This window comes from Odocoileus virginianus, chromosome 1 (genome assembly GCF_023699985.2).
Source record: "Odocoileus virginianus isolate 20LAN1187 ecotype Illinois chromosome 1, Ovbor_1.2, whole genome shotgun sequence".
Classification (NCBI taxonomy): Eukaryota; Metazoa; Chordata; class Mammalia; order Artiodactyla; family Cervidae; genus Odocoileus; species Odocoileus virginianus.
Window position 1 is genome coordinate 12,589,551 of NC_069674.1, and position 19,507 is coordinate 12,609,057.

At 52.0% G+C, this 19,507-nt stretch overlaps 2 protein-coding genes across 9 annotated transcripts in view; one reads left to right on the forward strand and one right to left on the reverse strand.

The window, feature by feature from the left end:
• Positions 1 to 117: 117 nt before the first annotated feature.
• LLCFC1 (LLLL and CFNLAS motif containing 1) lies at positions 118 to 1,516 on the reverse strand. The gene is made up of 2 exons (XM_020891067.2): positions 1,213 to 1,516; positions 118 to 657 (listed from the first exon to the last, which is right to left on the reverse strand). The coding sequence occupies exons 1-2, from the start codon at positions 1,499 to 1,501 to the stop codon at positions 479 to 481; spliced, it is 468 nt and encodes a 155-aa protein (XP_020746726.2). The 5' UTR covers positions 1,502 to 1,516; the 3' UTR covers positions 118 to 478.
• A 14-nt stretch (positions 1,517 to 1,530) lies between these two features.
• The window catches only part of TRPV5 (transient receptor potential cation channel subfamily V member 5), a 38,197-nt gene continuing 20,220 nt past the window's right edge, over positions 1,531 to 19,507 (forward strand). For 5 of the 8 annotated variants that reach the window (XR_011486178.1, XR_011486132.1, XR_011486162.1 and 2 more), the window contains exons 1-10: positions 2,016 to 2,707; positions 5,380 to 5,505; positions 5,728 to 6,022; positions 8,015 to 8,112; positions 8,235 to 8,357; positions 8,811 to 8,948; positions 9,224 to 9,322; positions 9,474 to 9,649; positions 10,030 to 10,176; positions 11,993 to 12,205. Coding sequence is in view for 1 of the 8 variants with exons in the window: in XM_070463023.1 (XP_070319124.1) it covers positions 2,611 to 2,707; positions 5,380 to 5,505; positions 5,728 to 6,022; positions 8,015 to 8,112; positions 8,235 to 8,357; positions 8,811 to 8,948; positions 9,224 to 9,322; positions 9,474 to 9,649; positions 10,030 to 10,176; positions 11,993 to 12,205 (1,512 nt within the window). In the remaining 7 variants the exon portion in view is untranslated. The other 3 variants (XR_011486145.1, XR_011486180.1, XR_011486184.1) reach the window with 3 other exon arrangements.

Sequence of the window (19,507 nt, forward strand, 5' to 3'; positions counted from 1 at the left end):
CCAAGCAGAGTTCCATGGACGTGAGCTAAAGAAGCTAAAGTTCGGTGGGCCAAAGGCTGCGTGACTCAGCAGACTGGTTAGAAACAGAATGAAACCACCCCCAGTTGTTTACAGGAGTTGATTGATATCACTTTTATTGTTGCTGCCTCCTCTCCCCGGTCTGTTGAATAGAGCCGGGAGAGGCTAGGGGAGAGAAGGGCAGGGGTCTGGTGTCTTGGCTCTTGGAGATGGCACTCAGAGCGTGGGGAGGCAGGTGGGCAGTGGCCGTGGGCGGCCCACAGGCCAGCAAGGTGTCTCTCTGATGCTGTGACCCCAGGGAGAGGGCCGCTGGCAGGAGCCAGAAAGCCACGTGTTCGTCTCCCTTGGGAGAAGCACCCTGGAGCCCCGGGGAGAGAGGGTCAGTAAGCTATCATAAAGCGGAGGTAGATGTCCAGGTCCTCATCCAGAAACCAAGCCACCACCTCCGCCTCAATGTCCCTCATAAAAAAACCATGATGCTGGCCAGGTTAAAGCAGAAGGCGAAGTCAAACAGGTGATCATGGATCGCCGCCACCTCCGAGGTCTTGTCATCCTCCTGCTGGGCCATGTCCACCACATGCCACATCTCGCCCACCGAGGAGGCCATGAAGCGCTCTTCGAACTGTTCTCGATCTTGGTCTGGAATGGGGCAAGGGGATGGCACGAAAGGAGGGGTTCTGACTGCCCTCCCCCTGGCCCTGCACTGCCCTGGAGCCGAGAAGGAATTGGGGAATGTGGGTACCCATCGGCCCACACCCTTGCCCTTGACCACAGAGGTGATGCTCCTGGCAGGGGGTGGGGGGAGGTTCAGTCTCTTCTGGTCCGTGTGCAACCCTAGTCCCCACTCAAGGACTCACACATCCCACTTCCAATGCAAACTGCCTCCTCCAAAGTGCCACCTCATGTGGGGAGTGAGGGGCCGTCTCAGAGAAGGATGAACTTCAAAGACCCTCTTTCCGTCTCCACAGGGTCCCATGCACATCAGCTGGCCCCAGCTTGCCCTGAACAGGGCTCTGGCCAGGAGCCGTGGCTCTAGACCCTTTGCAGGACACTTGCACTGCAGCAGTACAACCGGGCCCGGGGCGACCGCCCATAACCCAAATCTAGCTCAGCTTCCCCTCCGGCCTGACCGGTGATCTGGCTCCACAGAGGCCTGATCTCCATCTCCAGGCGTCCTCCTCCTTCTTCCCCTACCTGTAGAGGGTGTCTTCTCTTTCTGACTCCTCTCATCTAGGCCTGGGCTCCCTCTCTGGGTCTTCACCCCCTTGACTCGCAGCAGCAGCAGGAGGGCGCCCAGGAATGCTGCCCTGCAGAGCTGGGAGCCCGAGGAACTCATGGGCCTGCCCAGCCCCTGCCGTCGGTCTTCCCGCGTCCCAGTGCCCAGCTGGTCACCCCCCTGCTCCCTCCCCTGTCCGTTGTCCCGGCCCTTTCCCCTTCCCAGCACCGTTTCCTCCCTTCCCTTCCAGCGGACCTCTGATGTCATGAGCTCTGTGACATCACAGCCGTGGCCTCGATGCTCATCCCAGCTCCCTGGAGAGTTCCATTGGCAGGCAGGAGCATGGAGAATAGTCCGCAGGGGACAATAGAGGCTCCGGGGAGGACCGCAGTGGACCTCAGCAGTGGAGGGCCACGGCAGTCACCTAAGAGTCCGTTCAGTCCTTTCAATGCCATTATGTCGTGAGATCCATGTGGCAACCAGGACTGAGGCCATTATATAGATGAAGAAACCGAGGTGCACAAGAGAAATGACTTGCCCACTGAAGGTCACACGGATAATAAGGTGCAGAGCAGGGCTCTTGCCGATTCTTTAGATTCTAAAGATCACACCTTCCCACCCCACTCTTCTGTGCGGCCTTTCTCAAAGGAAAGCGACTTGCATAAACCGAGGCCCAGATCCATGTCAAAATGAGTCTCTTCAAGTCCTGGGCTGTGCGTGAAACTCAGGTCCATCCAAAATGAGGGCAGGGGAGGACCTAATTGGAGGAGGAGGTAGGTACCTGCTTTGGGTGTGAGAGCAGAGTGCTCCGGACCCAAGTGGAACCACGCTCTCATTCCTTGTCCTCCCCTGGACTATCCTCAGTCCTAGCTTTGCCCTCTGGTACTGACAGGCTGAATGCGTCCTGCCTCATTTCACACCCTCCTGTACTCAGACAAAGCTCTTAGAGACTCGGTGTCTAAACTCAGTCTCTAAAGGGCGGGAGGAAGAGAGTCTTCATAGAAAAACCAGCATGGCAGAGGCCAGGATCCCAAGTAACCGATCTTAAGAAACCTGCCTTCATGTCCCAGGGCCTGCCCTGCCCATAACCCTGGTGAGCACAGACCTGTTGGCAGTAATTGGTTGGGGCTAACTGACATCTGCTTCCTGGAGCAGAGGGCTGGGGAGATGGGATGAAGGCCAACTCTGGAAAAACCAGAGCCAGACCCAGGCCATGAGGGACAGCCAGGTGCCAGGACTGTGAGCTCACATCACTCCCGGCATCCACACATGCACGCCTGAATGAACCATCAAATGCAGGGGTGAGACGTGTCCAGAATGCGTGCTCTTCGTGAAAGGGGGCAGATGGCAGGGCCAGCAGAGCCTCCTTCCCAAGGATGCCGCCCGCGCCAGCCGATGGGCTTACTGGGAGACTCTCTCCTGGACGGCCGACACAGCCTCCTATATACTTCCATGATCCAAGCCCCGTGACAGGTGAGTGGGGAGCAGTCCAAGAGTCACCTGACGACGGGAAAGGCAAGCTTCAGTAAGCGGGTGACCCTGTTCACCCCGCCCTTGCACTCCTTGACCTGCAGGTCCAGGAAATGCTGCTTGCAGGGAAAGAAATCACTAACCTCCTCCTGGCTATTTGGGGGAGGAGCTTCTGGGTTTCTGGCTAACTGAGAAGCCATCTCCAACTCTGTGAGTTTGGACGGGGCGGGTGGTTGGGGTTGGGCCTGTCTTAGGGGAGCAACTGGAGATGAAAGGACCAACTGGCTGGCACAGACCACCACAGCTCTAATTTCCTCTCCAGACACCTGCCTGACGCCTTGTGCCTAGGAGATAAATCTTCATAGGAAACCAGGAATCCCTTCATGCGTAGTTTTTTTTTTTCTTAGTACAAAAGTATATTTAAAATTTATGAAAAAAAGGCAAATAATTCCACCATCCTATGACAATTCCTCTTCATATTTTTAAAGATAGTATTCAGATTCTTTCCCTACAGGGCTGTGGGCAGGTAGGGTGGGAGTGTATGACCTAAATATTGAAGTCCAGGTTTACATGTTGTCTTCCTTTGTGGGCTCCCCTGGTGACTCAGACGGTAAAGAATCCACCTGAAATGCGGGACACCTGGGTCCGATTCCTGGGTTGGGAAGATCCTTTGAAGGAGGGAATGGTTACCCACTCCTGTATGTCTAGCCTGGAGAATTCCATGGACAGAGGAGCTTGGCGAACTACAGTCCATAGGGATGCAAAGAGTCAGACACAGCTGAGCGACTCACACTTCGCTCCTTGTCATGTCAGAATAAGAGGTCTGGTGCCTTTGATGTCAACGGGCTCTGAGATAAAACAGTGAGGTTTTATCAGGGGCCCTGGACCAGCTCTTATCTACTCTCGAGAGACCCTGGGGCATCACCATCATGCAGGGAAGCATCTGCCTGCGGGAGGGAGGTTGTAGGACTCTTGGCTTGCAGAAAGCTCCCAGAGGATGAAGACTGATGAGAGAAGGGAGGAGAGGGTGGCCTTGCAGGACCTGACAAAGGGGATGGAGGACTGGGGAGAGTAGCCAGAGGACAGAGGAGGAGAGAGCTCCCTAAAGATAAGGAAGTGAAGTGAAAGCCACTCAGTTATGTCCGACTCTTTGCGACCCCCTGGACTATCCAGTTCATGGCATTCTCCAGGCCAGAATACTGGAGTGGGTAGTCTTTCCCTTCTCCAGGGGATCTTCCCAACCCAGGGATTGAACCCAGGTCTCCCTCATTGCAGGCACATTCTTTACCAGCTGAGCCACAAAGGAAGCCCAAAGATCAGGAAGTCATCTCTAAATCTCCAGCCTACCAGGTGGGATGAGGGGACAGTTTGTTCTCCTCCAGGAGGCTTGTTCCTGTCCTCCCCACCCCTCCTGAAGAGAACACTGCAGACAAAGGCGTGTGCAAGTGGGAAGGGAAGATCCAGAGGCGGAGGGCCCCCTTCCCTCCTCCAGGACCCGAGGACTGTGCCCTTGGTGGCCAGCCTGCGCACCTGCTCTGTGCGGCTCTGACCGGGCCCTCCCGCCCCCACTCCCTCCAGGACTAGCATTATGGGCTGAGTATTACTGGGCAGGCGCTCCTTTCCTCTGCAGCCCTGCTTATCAGCATATCTACACCCCCACCTCACCCCTATCATTCCCTCCATCTCCTTAGACTGGAAGTCTCAAGGCTTCGGAGATCATTACAGCCACACACTGCCCCACCCCCTAGCAAAGCAGAAAAATGTCCTGCAAGGTGACCCCTCCCCCTTCCCAGCCGGCATCTGCCCCCTCCCTGGGGGAGGCCATGCTTCCTGCTGTCTCAGGCACCTCCTCTTTCTTTCCTTACTTATTTTCCTTTCAGTTCTCATACTTCTCAATAGGTGGTTTTGTCCATCTTTCAGCCTCTAGAGAAGCACTCTCACTTTCCTACAGCAAAGGAAGTGAGGGGTCCCTGCCCCAGAAGATCCCCAAGGCAGAGGGTCCCCAGCCTATCTCCACCCACACCTCTCATCTTTATAAGCAGAAGGTTCCCAAGAAGCAGTGTGGTCTGACGGGTGACTTGGACCTGAGGTTCCACCTGGCAAGCCAGCTCCAACTTTGCCTCCCACCGGCCGTGGGGAGTCACATGCATCTCTCTCTGCTCTGTCTTCTCACTTAGGAGCTAGAGAAGCTTCAGCCTGCACCCAGGGAACTTGGGGATCTCTTGAATGACTACAGTTCAGGAGGTATATCTGAATATATCTCTTTGGAAACAATCAGGAAGAAAAATGGAAACTGTTATATCATAAAATAATTTAACACTGTCTTATCTTTACTCGTGCTCCTCCTGTTGACTCACTCCTGGAGGGAGTCCTGTGATTTCCTCCACCGCCGCTCAGTCCCTGCTGCCTGGCCTCTGTGGATGTGCAGGGCTCGCTGGGGTCTCCTCTCCCTGGAAGGGAGGAGCTGGAACAGAAGAGGAGGCCCTGGGCTTCTCCAGGAGGAGGGGCAGCCAGGAGACCCGCTGGCTGCGGGGCTTGGGGTACTAGGCAGAGCAAGCAGTTCTGGGGGCTTTTGAGCCCTTCTGTGGAAGAAGAATCAACTGTCCTTGAGCTGTTATGATTATGCTTTACAGACTCTGCTGTGAGAGCATGTAAGTATCACCCCGATTTTACAGATGAGAAGACGGAGGCACAGAAAGCTCACCTAACTGACCTGCAAGGACCGAAAGCCAGGATTCAAACCCAGACCTGCCTGACTGCAGAGCTGGAGGGCTTTGCTTCTCTACTCTCCTGCATCCGAGGTAATTGCTCAGCTGGCTTGTAGGACCCACCTTTGGGCTCTATCCTGGCTCCCAGGTCAGATTCCTAGGCCCCACCCCTCCCCTGGCCCGGCCTCAGCCGCCCTAGCTCACTGATAGGAACAAGCTCCCTCCCCCCGCTGGCTCTGAGGCAGGCTCTGTGCCCCAGGGGCTTTCTCTACAAAGAGCTCCTCCCCTCCAGGTAAAGTCTCTCTCTCCTGGCAGGGCCCCCAGTCCCCCAGTCCACGTGCATACCCCGCAGAGCGCCACGCCAGATCCACTCGCGACCCATCCCTCCTGCTCGCCTCCGCTTCAGCTGCCGGCTGAGTCTTAGCCCTGCTCCCTTGAACCACCTCCTCCCCGTGACTGGCCACTGCCTGGAAGGAGAAGACATGGGAGCGCCTCCATCCAAGGCCAGGGGTCTCTCGATCCAACTCCAGAAACTGCTGACCTCCTGGCTGGTGGGACAGCAAGACTGGGATCAGCGTCTGGACGAGACGTACATGCTGCAGCAGAAGAAGTAGGCTGCCCCCCTCTCCCTAAGCCTCAAGCCCTCCGCCCACTTGGGTCGGTCTGCCCTGCCCACCAGAGCACCCCAGAGTTCAAGCCTGGTGCTGGGATGGACCCGTGCATCTGTTACAGAAGCCCAGCTCCTGTGTCAGCAGTGGAGGAGGGGTGTGGCATTGGGTCCCGGGAAGGCTGGGGCAGGGTGATGCTGGGGCTCTTGCCTAGTGAAGGTGGGGGCGCTGGGGACCCAAAGATACCGGACGGGAGAAGCCAGCATGTATGTCGGGTGTAGCTGGGGCAGGCGGGGGCAGGCGGGTGCAGGCTGGCAGGAAATGGGGTGCTAGGGAAGGGTTAAGATCCTGTGGATTTTAGGACACTCATTGGGTGAAGAAAGAGTGAGGAGTTACTGTTAATGAGAATGAAATTGACGACCTGGCAACAGGGGACAGCTCTGGTTTGTGCAACACCTGGAACTGACCAGCTGACCGTGGAAATCAGGCGACCCCGGGGAGTCCCAGTGGGGACTCCTGAAGCCCATCTGCATTTCCTGAGTCTCCTGTGTGCAGGCTGTGCTAGATCCGGAGCAGACAGTGAGGCTTGAGCCTGTCCCCGGGACAGCTCCAGTGGGACTGGTGACCCCGAGGGGCACAGCACTTCATGGTCAGCCCTGAGGTCCAGACCCCCAGAAGACTAATGGGGCAGGGACCCATCCTGATGGCAGGCTTCTCCCTCGGGGTGTTTGGGGGATTTGGCTCCCGTCAGAGAGCTGCCTTTAGCAGATCTGAGCGGGCAGCCAGGACTAGACTCACAGGCAGCGGCTTTTCCAGGCCAGAGGCCGGAGCACGGAGCTGCGTGCAGAGCCTCTGGACCCTGCAGTCCTGGCCCTGGTTGCCCTGACCTGGGCATGCTCACACGGAGGGTGTGGGTGAGATAGGCAATAGGCTGGTCCCCACTCCACTCGTTCTCTCTGGAGAGAAATTCGGTGAGGGATGGACCTGAGTTCTACCTTGAGATCAAAAGCTTCTTCAGACAAAAAGCTTGTTTCCCCTGGCTCAGGGAGACCATTGGAAGCGAGGAACTGGGGGCTAGGGGTCATCACGGGAACCACCCACCGTCAGTCTGTTTACCGGCCTTTCACCCCTCCCCTCCTGACCCTCAACCTGCCATCCATGTGTCCACCTTCAGCACATACTTGCCCAGCAGGAACCGGCTTCGGCATTATCTCTTGTCTGGCTCACCCAGGCCGGAGAGAGACAAAGATTAACCTGCAGAGGTACCACAGGAGGACTATCTCCGTGAGGCTCCTCCCGCCCACTCCAAGATGCGCACACTCAGAGAAGCTCACAGCCATGCTCTTACCTGGCCGCAGACAGCGCATTCAGACTCTTGAGTCAAAGGGTGACACTTAGGGAGGGATGGAGCCCTCGTAGTCCACCTCAGGACTCCTTCCCCGCAGCAGGAATGTGCATCTGGACAGCCCCCGGGGAGTCGGAACTCCAGCAGCTCACAAATCTCCGAGTTCTAATAGCTGGCCTGTCTCTCAGCCCCCTCCCGGTCTCTCCGGCTCCTGTCGGCTAAAGAGAGCCGGTTCAGCAGGCCTGGGAGCAGGGATGAAACCGGGCAGAAATTCCCTCTCCCCCACCCACTCCCGATCCCCAAGTTCCTGAGACATGTACTCAGCTAGATTGACTTGGCCAGGCCCACCAGGACCACCCATTCCCTGGGCCGGGCCCTCATCCCTCAGGCACTCTGCTCCTTAGTCAGCTGAGCCAGGAGTCCCCCCACCACCGGTGGGAAGAGGTAGCGATGCCACCCCACGGGGACCCTGAGCCAGACTCTTGCCCCTATCTGACCCCGAGCTAGAGTCCAGGAGACAATGCTGCAACATGTCACTGCGCATTCTGTGTGGCCACTGTCTGTCCAGGCGGACACGGTCTTTCTTCCTCTCTGCTCTGGGCCTTTCTGCCATTCTGTCTCTGCCTGACTCCCGTTCATCCTCTGCCAGGATTCGAGAGTCTCCTCTGCTTCGGGCAGCCAAGGACAACGACCTGTGTGTCCTGAAGAAACTTCTGCTGGACCGAAACTGTGACTTCCGGCAACGAGGTGGGATCAGAGTTTGATGTGATGGAGATCGGGCAGAAGCCCCGGCACTTGGAGGGTTTCTGCTGAGGGGCGGTGGAGTGTGTCTCTGGGAAATCTTGATGCCCCTGTCTCCTCCACTCCAGGGGCCGTCGGGGAGACGGCACTGCACGTGGCCGCCCTCTATGACAACCTGGAGGCCGCCATGGTGCTGATAGAGGCTGTCCCCGAGCTGGTCAAGGAGCCTGCCATCTGTGAGCCATTTGTAGGTGAGGCACCTCCACGGTTTTTCAAGGTGGACGTAAGTAGGGGAGAGTCTGAAGTCACCTCTTACAATGAGCCTCTGAGGTCGGGGAAGAAGTGATGGGTGCTCAGGAGTGTGGGAGGAAGGCAGAGGTCCTGGTCTTGGCTTTGAGTGTCTGGGACCTGCTTTAGCCATTTGTTATTTCCCTTCAACTCCTTTCATGTTCTGTGAAGAACAGAACTCTATCTTTCAGAGCTGCACTAGAGTGATTACCCTTATATGCCATCCCCAGTAGTCAGGAGGGGGGGACCACTAAGTGAACCCGCCTGAGGGACATCTGGGGCTCAGTCTCACACCGTTCTGCTGAGTCAAGGATGGAAATCCATGCAACGATGTCAGGGATCTCCTGGAAGCCAGGGGGCATGCTGTGTCTCCGAGAGAGCTGGGAACAGTCCTGACGGAGGGCTCCCTTGTCCAGGTCAGACGGCGCTGCACATAGCGGTCATGAACCGGAACGTGAACCTGGTGAAAGCCCTGCTCGCCCACGGGGCCAGCGTCTCTGCGAGGGCTGTAGGCTCCGCCTTCCGCCTCAGTCCTCACAATCTCATCTACTTTGGTGAGAGCCAGGACAGGGGCTGGGAGGACGAGGAGGGGGGCACCAGTCAAGGGAGGGTGGGCTGAGAAGCCTCCGTGCCTGGGGAAGCTGGGAGGGGTCCGCCCTCAGGGCTGAAGGCCTGAGCCAAGCCCCCACCCCCACCCCGGGGCCCCCTCCAGCATCCTCTGGTCCTGCTGACGAGGGTCCCCGGAGACAGGGGAGGCAGAGGCGGTCGCTCAGAGACACTGCGCATCCCCGCCTGCATCTCACGCCCGCCCGGGCCTCTGCATCCCCAGGGGAGCACCCTCTGTCCTTTGCCGCCTGCATGGGCAGCGAGGAGATCGTGAGGCTGCTCATTGAGCATGGCGCTGACATCCGGGCCCAGGACTCCCTGGGTAAGAGCTGGGCTGGAGGGGGCGCTGGGAGGCTGGGGGTGGCAGGGGAGGGGCTGGGACTCCCCTCAGCCCCCCCCCCCGGGGGGTGGTCCTGGGGAACAGCAGGGACTCTGGTCCCAGGGGTCACGTGACACCCCGTGTCCTCTCCCAGGAAACACAGTGTTGCACATCCTCATCCTCCAGCCCAACAAAACCTTTGCCTGCCAGATGTACAACCTGCTGCTGTCCTACGACAGGCGAGGGGACCACCTGCAGTCCCTGGACCTCATGCTCAATCACCAGGGCCTCACCCCCTTCAAGCTGGCCGGAGTGGAGGGCAACACTGTGGTGAGGGGCCCTCCCCCAACCCCACGGGGATCCTTCTCCTGACCCTTCTTCCCAAACTCCCCAAAAGGGTGGTGGTGCCTTACCTCCATCTCCATCACTAAAATCCTCAGCCTCAGAAATTTCTGACTCTGGGGGATTACAGAATCTTACCTGAGAATATCTGCTATGGTAACCCAAAGTTCCACTCCCCTCGCCTATTCTCTCCTTTCAGATCTTTATAGGATTTGTGGGAAGGAAAGACAGCCCCAAATTAAAAGGTTCAGGTCAACAGAGGCTTGTCAGTTCCCAGCTGTCCATCAGATCCAAGGAGTAAGTAACCATGTTGTTGCCCTTGACCTGCTCCTTACATGCTGACCCCCGTCTCACCCGTGTCCACCCAGATGTTCCAACACCTGATGCAGAAGCGGAAGTACATCCAGTGGACATGTGGGCCGCTGACCTCTACTCTCTACGACCTCACGGAGATCGACTCCTGGGGAGAAGATGCGTCCTTTCTAGAGCTTGTGGTATCCTCCAAGAAACGGGAGGTATGGACACCATGGAGGATTAGGGGCTTTCAGGAGTCTGTGCAGAACCTGTCTGTTTGCCAAGATCCTCAGCTTCAGAGGCTTCCCAGTAATAGATGGGGGTGAGGATAGACGCCTGGGACTTTGGGAGAACTTGCCGATCAATACCGCTTCCCTAACTCCGCTCTCTGCTTAGCTCTGGTCCCTTCTGCTTACCTTTCTCATACTAACACGGCATATGAGGAGTTCTCCAGATAGATGTTACTTCCTATCACTTATTCATTCAGCATATTGAGCTTCTTGCTGGGTCCCAGACACTGTACCAGGAACTGAGAGTACAGAAATAAATTAAAAAGCAGTTCCTTTCAGACAGCTTTGTCAATTTCCCAAGCCTGTTCTCAGTAACTATAATAGCCTGCAAGATAAAAGATCACTGGGGTCTGTACTATGAATGGTACATAATGGTGCAATGGTACATGATGGTGCACCAGAATGGAGGTTGGCTTATGTTGGCTTGGATGGACCAGAAAAGATGTTACAGGAGATGTGCTTGAGCTGGGGCTTCTAGGCAGAATTGGGAATCACAAGGCAGATAAGGAAAAAGAGAGCTTTCCAGAGAGGGAAAAACGCATGGGTCATTCAGACAGTATTGGATTGGGTGATATGAGGGAAAGGAAACTTTGTTGAAGATTTATAAAAAGAAGAAAATACTGATGCTTTCTGGAACCTCCAAGATGGTGGCAAAATACAGTTTTTACTGTTTATCTGCCACCCGACAATTTCCTAAGAACCCTCTAGAGCCACAAAACTCAGATGATAGCTGGTACTAACGAACAGAGGATCTGGTTTATCAGAGGATCTGATGAACAAAGTGGCTGGCTGGTATGAACTTCTTCAGAGCAGGATTTCTTAGGGATTGGAAGCCCAGCCTTTACCTTCAGTTCTATCGGGCAACCAAGATTTGTTCACTGTGATGAAAATAGAGGCTCTCTGACTAGAGCTTCTTCAACTTTCTGCCTTGTTCTGCCCAGCAGGTCTAGAAACTGCCCTCCTGTCTCTCTCCTATTCTCTAGGCTCAGTGGGAAGAGGTACTTTTTTCTACTAGTGGGTAATCCCTCCAGCTAAGCTCTGACTTTGCCTTTTCCTACTTTCTTAGATGCATCATGCCACCCATCATCCTCTTTCGGGAGCATATTTAATGTCTCATTGGCTACTTAGATCTGAGCATTAACCCACCCAGCTTAGATTATGGCCACACCCCACTCTCCGAGTCCTCAGTTGATCCTCTCATGTCCATAATAGTTATAAGGCAAATATGACTACCTGCTTGCTTGAACCTTCCAATTGTTCTCCATTGCATTCAGAAAACAAAGTGCAACTCCTTAGCTAGGCATTCATGAGGTACCATGCTCTGGCCCTCAGCCGCTTCATACAGGATAATGCCTGCACCCTCCAAAAGATTTTGCCATATCCCCCTCATGTGCTAATATCTTCTCACCCCTTCCTGCCTTGGCAACTGCTGCTACTTTATAAAAGACCTTGTCTAACTCTCCATTCACTCAATTCTCTCAGCCATCTATTTTGCATCCTTCAGAGCCTCCGAGGAGCTCAGAGATCCTGGTATTTACTTCCGCCATGGTTTATCTGCAGCACTAGCATGAGGCACTGCATACAGTAGAAACTGACTAGTCGTCTGTAGAAGAAATGAATGAAAAGATGAACTGAATGAATTACACTTGTGAGGATCATGACGCTGCCTGTCTGGGACACTGTGGGGAACCTGGTGCTGCAACTCACTATGTTGGTCATGCCCTGCTGCCCTCTTCTTCTATGGCAGGCTCGTCAGATCCTGGAGCAGACCCCAGTGAAGCAGCTGGTGAACTTCAAGTGGAGGAAGTACGGGCGGCCTTACTTCTGCATCCTGGGAGCCTTGTATGTGCTCTATATGATCTGCTTCACCATGTGCTGCATCCACCGCCCTCTCAAGGCCCGTAGTGGCAACCGCACAGATTCCCGAGACGTCACCATATTCCAGCAGAAGCTGCTCCAGGTGACTCTTAGAGGGGATGAGAGGGGCTGATAGCACGTGGTGATGGCACTGGAAACCAGAGCCACGCTGCCCAGGAGATATGCCACTCCCTTGACTCTGGAAGGGTCAGGCTCCTGATCACCTGGACAGAAATTAGGCGAGAGTTAAGAGAACCAAAGCTGGGGCTCAGTGAATACAAGTGGACTTGTCCAGGGAGTGATGGCTTTCTTGTGAACTTTGAAAGAATGCTCAGTTTACCTGTGCCTTTGTAAAATCCCTTGTTACTCACAAAGGTCTGTAGACCAGACCTTTGTAAATATGACCTTCAACAGAAGCCTTGTTGTTCTAAAGGGAGGAAGAGTGTGCTCCGGGTCCATTTTCTGAGTCTGCCAGTGGTCTGTTAGGGTCACACAGACATTCTTCTGACTTGCATTCGCTTCTGAACACAGTCAACATGAGTGCATTGAAAGTGCTGTATCAGCTGTCTGACCACCTGTCAAAGGTGCTGCAGAGGATGCCTGGATTGGGTATCAGTTGGAAGGAAATAGTCTCTGGGGTCCTTTTACTCTGGTGAGCTTGTCATTCTGTGAGTCACCTTCAGAGACCTGGGGTGAGGATGACTGAGCGGAGGTGTGGAGTCAGTGTCCGGGTCTGCTGTTGAAAGGAGCAGACTTCTTGTTGTGACAGAATGAGCAGGCTCTCACAAGTGCTTCTAGGCATGTACATTCAACCCTGGGCTCATTTAATAGGTAACCGAAATCCTTGTCCTAGTGACCTGAAAATACCTAAAAGGGAGTGCAGGCATGTGGGCAGAAAGCAAAAGACAGAAGAGGAACAATTTTGCCAGGCAAGTAAGAGGTCAATGGCTAGAGATGTATGCTCAATGCCGAATGGGTCAGCTAGAGGTATAGCTCAACCTGGACTTGGAGAGGGGCAGCTTGGAGGAGTTAAGGAACAAATAACCTGAGTCGTGTTAGCTCAGAGGCAGTGGATACTCAAAGAAAGGACAGGGCAAAGAGCCTTACTAAATGCTGAAGTAGGTCAAGTCACTCCAAGCTTCTAGAATTGCCTCTTGGTGTATCTACAGTGTTTGCTGCCTGCAGAATACAAGGCTGAGTGTGGTGGGGCTGCCTTGTTCGAGGTGGGCATAGGTGCATTCGGGGGAAGCTGGGTTCCCTGTGTCTCAAATGGGACATGAAGGTTGTCCCTTGTGTGGAGACCATACCCCAGGAAATAAGGACGTGGAAGGGATGGCCAACTGAGATTGGCCAGCGAAAACAATGAAGGAAATGTATAAACATGGGGTTGGCTTGACATTTCCAGTGTTCCTGACTCTGATTCCTCAGATGCATTCTTTCCCAGCCTTCCTTTGTTTCAGGCTGACTGGGGGGATTTTCTGGATCTAGAATGTAGATAGCCTTCTAGCCAAAGAGTTGGGTGATGCTGAGCAACTGATTACCACCAAGACTCCTTCTTCTTTCTTACCTTCTTCTTAGCACCATGTCTCTTTCTCTCTGTGGGAGGACTAATTATGTCCCTGTGAACATAATGTTCCTTTGACCCAAATTGTCCAGATAGTCTAAATTATTAGCAGCTACTTCCCCTTGCCTCAGGACTAGATGAAGCATAATTATAGCTAAGTGCTCTAACTTCCTTTGCATTTTCTCTTTTTCATCTCTTTTCCCCCTTCAGCATCCCCCTTCAGCATTTTCACCCTTTTGCTCACTTTGATAAAATCTACTTTAGCCAAAATAGAAGACTCATGACTTTCAAATATTTTCTTGGTTGGGGTAGGTGGGGCTTAAGAAAGCAGCTTTGAGCAGCTTGAATAGGGAGGAGTATCAGTGCAGGTCTGTGTTTTTTTTGGCATGAGCCCTTGGGCCTTGGTCCTGAGTTGATGGGGCCCATGTGTTTCTCTTAGTAGGAAGTCAATTGGGATTAGATCAGGGGCTCCCAAACTTATCACCATGACTTGAAAGATTCTGCTTTCATGATGTACCACATTTGTTGAATAGTATGAAATTCTTTTCTTCTACATTTCTATTACTTGAGAGTCTTAGAAATATGAAAATATACCAACATAGGGTATTAACTTGATTAATGCAGTTGTTTCCATATTAATTAGCCCACAGAGCTTTTTATTAGATAAAGGAGTACTTTTATATCAAATTCTATGAATAAATCTGGACTCACAGAGCTCTCAGTCACTGTAGGATTTTCTTTGTGGGTCTCATGGGATCTAGAAAAGTCACTGGACTCCACGACAGTAGCCCAGAGCACCATCTCAAAACACTGGAAAGGAAACAAATACTCCTTTATTTATATAAGATGGCATAAACTAGGCAAAAGCAAGTCATAGGAAAGGGTGGAGTTTTGGAGCTATTTTAAGAAATATCTTCACTCTAGGATGCTTCATTGCTCAGCCATAAAAGTTATGCTATTCCTGGACTTCCCAAGAACTCTCTTAATCAATAAGATTTAATTTCCTGTCTTCATTCAATGTTTACTTGGTTTAGGCAGAACAAAGTGCATTATAATCCTAGTTCTCCTAGACTGCCAAGTGAGCAGAAAGTTCGAAGTCTGGGATTAGGTGGCTTAGATTTAAGTCCTAACTCTAAAACCAAATAGCTGTTTGACTTGAACAGATCCTATCTCTTGCTAGATCAGTAGTTTTTTAACCAAGACTACTTATTAGGGCTTCCTTAGTGGCTCGGTGCTAAAGAAACTGTCTGCCAATGTGGGACATGCAGGTTTGATCCCTGGGTTGGGATGATCCCCTGGAGAAGGAACTGGCAACCCACTCCAGTATTCTTGCCTAAGAAATCCCATGGACAGAAGAGCCTGGTGGGCTACAGTCCATGGGGTTGCAAAGAGTCGGACACAGCTTAGTGACTAAACAACAACACCAACACATTAGACACATGGAAATCTCGTTTTAAAAAAAAAAGTTACAGATCCCTAAGCTGCCCCATACCTGAGGCATCAGAATGTCTGAAATGGTGGCCCCTGGCAATAGTATTTTAAGAAACTCCTTGATTGATTCTCATACACAGTTTGAACTTAGATCTTCTAAGCTTTCTAAGGTGAAACTGATCACTCTGATTGTTTAGACCCCTGATTTGCTGTTCAGGAAGAGGGCATTGATCTCCCATCATCAGATTTCCTTTCTGTGTTTTGATGATTTTCCTTGATCTCTCCAATGCCGTTTGCTTTGCTCCAAATCACTTTGTTAATTCATTCATTAAACAAACCACTACTGAGAGCCTAAGGGTGCCCCAAGTATTATTGTAGGTATTGGAAACTCAACCTGGTCTGAACAAAACACTTCACCTCTGCCTTTTGGTGTTTGCAGACTGATTGGCATTAATCAAATGAATAGAAATTTCATTGCAAACTGTGATTGTTACAATTCACATGAGTTTTTCTTATGATAAGAAGACAGGATACTGAGAGATTCCTTGGAGGAGAAAATGGCAACCCACTGTAGTATTCTTGCCTGGAAATTTCCATGGACGGAGGAGCCTGGCAGGCTACAGTCCATGGAGTCACAAAGAGTCAGACACAACTGAGCATGCATGCATGGATGAATTCAGGGTGGAAAGTGAGTTCTAGGGAGAGACAATACATATACAAAGGCTCTGAGGCAGGAAGAGCCTTGTGAATGTCTAGGAACTGAAAGAAGGCTGGCTAGGATAGAGGGAGCTGGGGCAGGAGCCTCCAGATTAGATTGTCCCGGCAGGTCTTTCCCAAATCATGTAGGACCTTACTGGCCATCCCAAGGATTTTACTCTTTATCCTAAAGCTAATGGGAGGCTCAGGATTTTAAACAGGGGAGACACTTGATAATACTTTTGTTTCAGAACAATGTCTCTGTTTGTAGGCTGGAGAACAGGTTTGAGGGGGCCAGGGAAGATGTGGGGGACCAGCTAAGAGGCTATTACAGTTCAGTGAAGAAAGAGAATAGTGGTGGATTGGCCTCAAGATGTGATGGGGAGACTGAGAGAAAGGGTTGGCATCAGGACACTTATTGAAGGCAGAGTCATCACTACTATACAATGGATGGGATGTAGGTAGTCAGGGAGAGGATGTGGCAGGAGTGACTTGTGGGTTCTTTTTATTTGAAATCATCCTCTACCTGTCAAGGTCAGTGAGACTGCTTTTCCTACACATCACAATTCCTCACAAACTCCGCTATTCAAAGTGCCACAGTTATTTGAAACCCAGCTGTATGCCAGCTCGACCCTGCTTTACTTGGGGTCCTACCCAACTCCCTTTGGAACAAGCACAGCAAATTAAAGAGAAGACAGAGGTGGGAGAAGCAGAGAGCCCAGGGGGTAAAAATAACATCTATTGGGTGCTGGGTTTGAGCACTTGCCATGCATTTGCCGGTGCTTCTGAGATCTTGTGAAAGGGCAGATTCGGAGAGGAAAGCTGATGTGGGCCCCGAGTTTCTGCATTTCTGACTCGCTGCTGGTGTTGTGATTCTGTGGACAGCATTTTGGATGCTAAAGTATGATACTGGGTGATCCTCATGGATGCCCTCATAAGTAAATGAGATTTTTATACCCATTTTAAAGATGGTGAATCTGAGGTTGTGAGAGGTTAAGTCCTTTGGTAAAGATGCTCAACTAGTAAGGGCAGTGCTGGTTGGGCTTCCTGTCTGGTTCACTTCAGAAGCTTCAACTTTAATGCAAAGTCAGGTCATTTCTCCCTCCAGAGAAATATGCTGGATTCCAGGCTTCTTCCTCAGAGGGACCCACTGCTTCAGGAACTCCTGTTTCCCAGCTTTGACAGGTAGCCAGTGCCGGCCACACTCACCTGTACCTGGGCACACCTGATATTTCCCCGGCAAGATAAGAGGTGCTGGATTGCAGGAGTGGGGAGTCGATCAGACATGGAATTGCCTCCGACCTGTAGCCTCTGAGCTCCTGCCTACGCTCTAGGGTTGATCATCAGTTCAGTTCAGGTCAGTTCAGTCGCTCAGTCGTGTCCGACTCTTCGTGACCCCATGCACTGCAGCACGCCAAGCTTCCCTGTCCATCACCAGCTCCCAGAGTTTACTTAAACTCATTGAGTCAGTGATGCCATCCAACCATCTCATCCTCTGTTGTTCCCTTCTCCCGCCTTCAATCTTTCCCAGCATCAGGGTCTTTTCCAGTGAGTCAATTCTTCGCATCAGGGTGGCCAAAGTACTGGAGTTTCAGCTTCAGCATCAGTCCTTCCAATGAATATTCAGGGCTGATTTCCTTTAGGATGGACTGGTTGGATCTCCGTGCAGTCCAAGGGACTCTCAAGAGTCTTCTCCAGAACCACAGTTCTAAAGCATCAATTCTTCAGCTTGTTGATCAACATGGGCCCCAGTGTTTATGTGATTAACCTTTTGGTGGCTAGGGTAAGTCCTGCTTCTGTGGGAATGGATAAGGATGCCTCCATAGAGAGAAGACATCTGCTGGGTTAATTTTCCTGAGAGAACACAGAGATGAGGATATGAAATAAGCCCCTAAAGGTAAACTTATAAGGGAACCATGACATCTTCCTCCCTTTTTGGCCCAGTGCTTCTCACGTGGGGATCTGTAGTAGAAATATTTACATCTTAAAAAAAAAAAAAAAGATGCTTGGTTCCTGCACCAAATTAGAGTCTCCAGGGTTGACCCAGGCATATGTGTTGTGACAAAGCTTCCCAGCCAATTCTTGTATGTATGTATATATGTGTGCACATGTGTATATGTATATGTGTGTATATGTATATGTGTACATGTGAATGTGTGAATGTACGTATATATGTGTATGTGTGAATGTGTGTGTGTGTGTGTGTGTGTGTGTGCACATGTGTATGTATATATTCTGGCTGCACTGTGTCTTCATTGTGGCACCCGGGCCTTTCTAGTTTTGCAGTGAGCAGGTGCTGGAGCTTGCGGGCTTAGTAGTTGCAGCACGGGTGCTTGTTTGCAATTGCTTAGTTCCCCAACCAGGGATCGAACCTGGACCCCTTGCATTGGGAGTATGGAGTCTCATCCACTAGATCACAAGTACCACCCCTCCCCCCCCTCCGCATCTGATTCTGATGGGCAACCTGGTTAGGAATCCCCACACAGTTTAGAGGATGAGAGGAATGAAGGAATGAATGAACGATGACCAAGCAGGTCTCTTTGTGGGAGCTTCATCCCTCTGCAAGAATCTTGGGGAGAAGGAGAGGGTCTTGGATGGGGTGTGACAGCTGTTTCCAGTGCCATCCCCCTCCTGGTGGTTGCACTTGCTCCCACACTTCCCCACAGTGGTACCTGGGCCCTGCTAGGCCCACCCTTCTCTGGGCATTTCCTTCAAGACAATGAGCTCAACCAGCTGGTGAGCGGGACACTCTCTGTAAGCTGATTCTTAACAAAGTAAGGCCGGTCAGCCTCCAAGGGGCTCTGGCCATTGACAACTCCTGAAATCCTAAGCCATACAAAGAGGTTAAGAACTCTAGTCACTGTTGAAAGATGCTTATTTTTTAAAGGAGCTGGGGGGAGTATTTTCTCAGTGCATTATTAACTAAGGCTGCTTAGGTGACCTTGAGCTAGGAATCTGGAAATTCCAGGCGAGCCCAGTTCATCCTTTCTCCATCTACCTCCCTGCTCTTGCTTCCTGGTTCCCCTCTGCCTGCCTCCAGCTCTTAGATCATGCTCAGCAAGCTCCTGTCTGTTTTCCTGCTCCCTTCTCTCCTGCCTTCCTCATGAATGCAGTGTCTACTGTGTGTGCATTGTAGATAAAAAGAAGGAGTTAGAGGTCCCTGCTTTAAGGGAGCTCTAAGAATCCTGGTGCGACAGAAAGTGTCCAGATGACTGCAGTGTGCTGGGGAAGGGCTGTGGACAGAGACTGGCAGCGTGTTCCTGCAGGGAGACAGCTGATCTGGGCAGAGGGGCAGGGAAGGAGACCCAGGAGGAATGCTGTGACCTGGGTATTGAGGTTAACGGTGAACCAGAAAACTCTGGTGGAGGAAGGCATTCTGAGAATAGGGCACAGTTCATACGAAGACCTGTCTTACCAGTTGAGGACTCCGGTAATCAACATGGCTGGAGCTGACCCAGAGTATGGGGACCCAGGGCAGGAACTAGATCAGCAAAGCCATTGTGCTGAGTCTTATATTTTAAAAATAGAGGAAAAAGAAGAATAAAATATAAGATGTTTTTCCTCTTTTTTTGGCTTACCAGATAGCATGTGGGATCTTGACTCCCAGACAAGGGATTGAACCCATGCCCCCTGCGATGGAAGTGCAGAGTCTCAACCACTAGACTAAGGGAAGTTCCTTAGTTTTTATTCTTATCTCACAAAGCACAGTTCTAA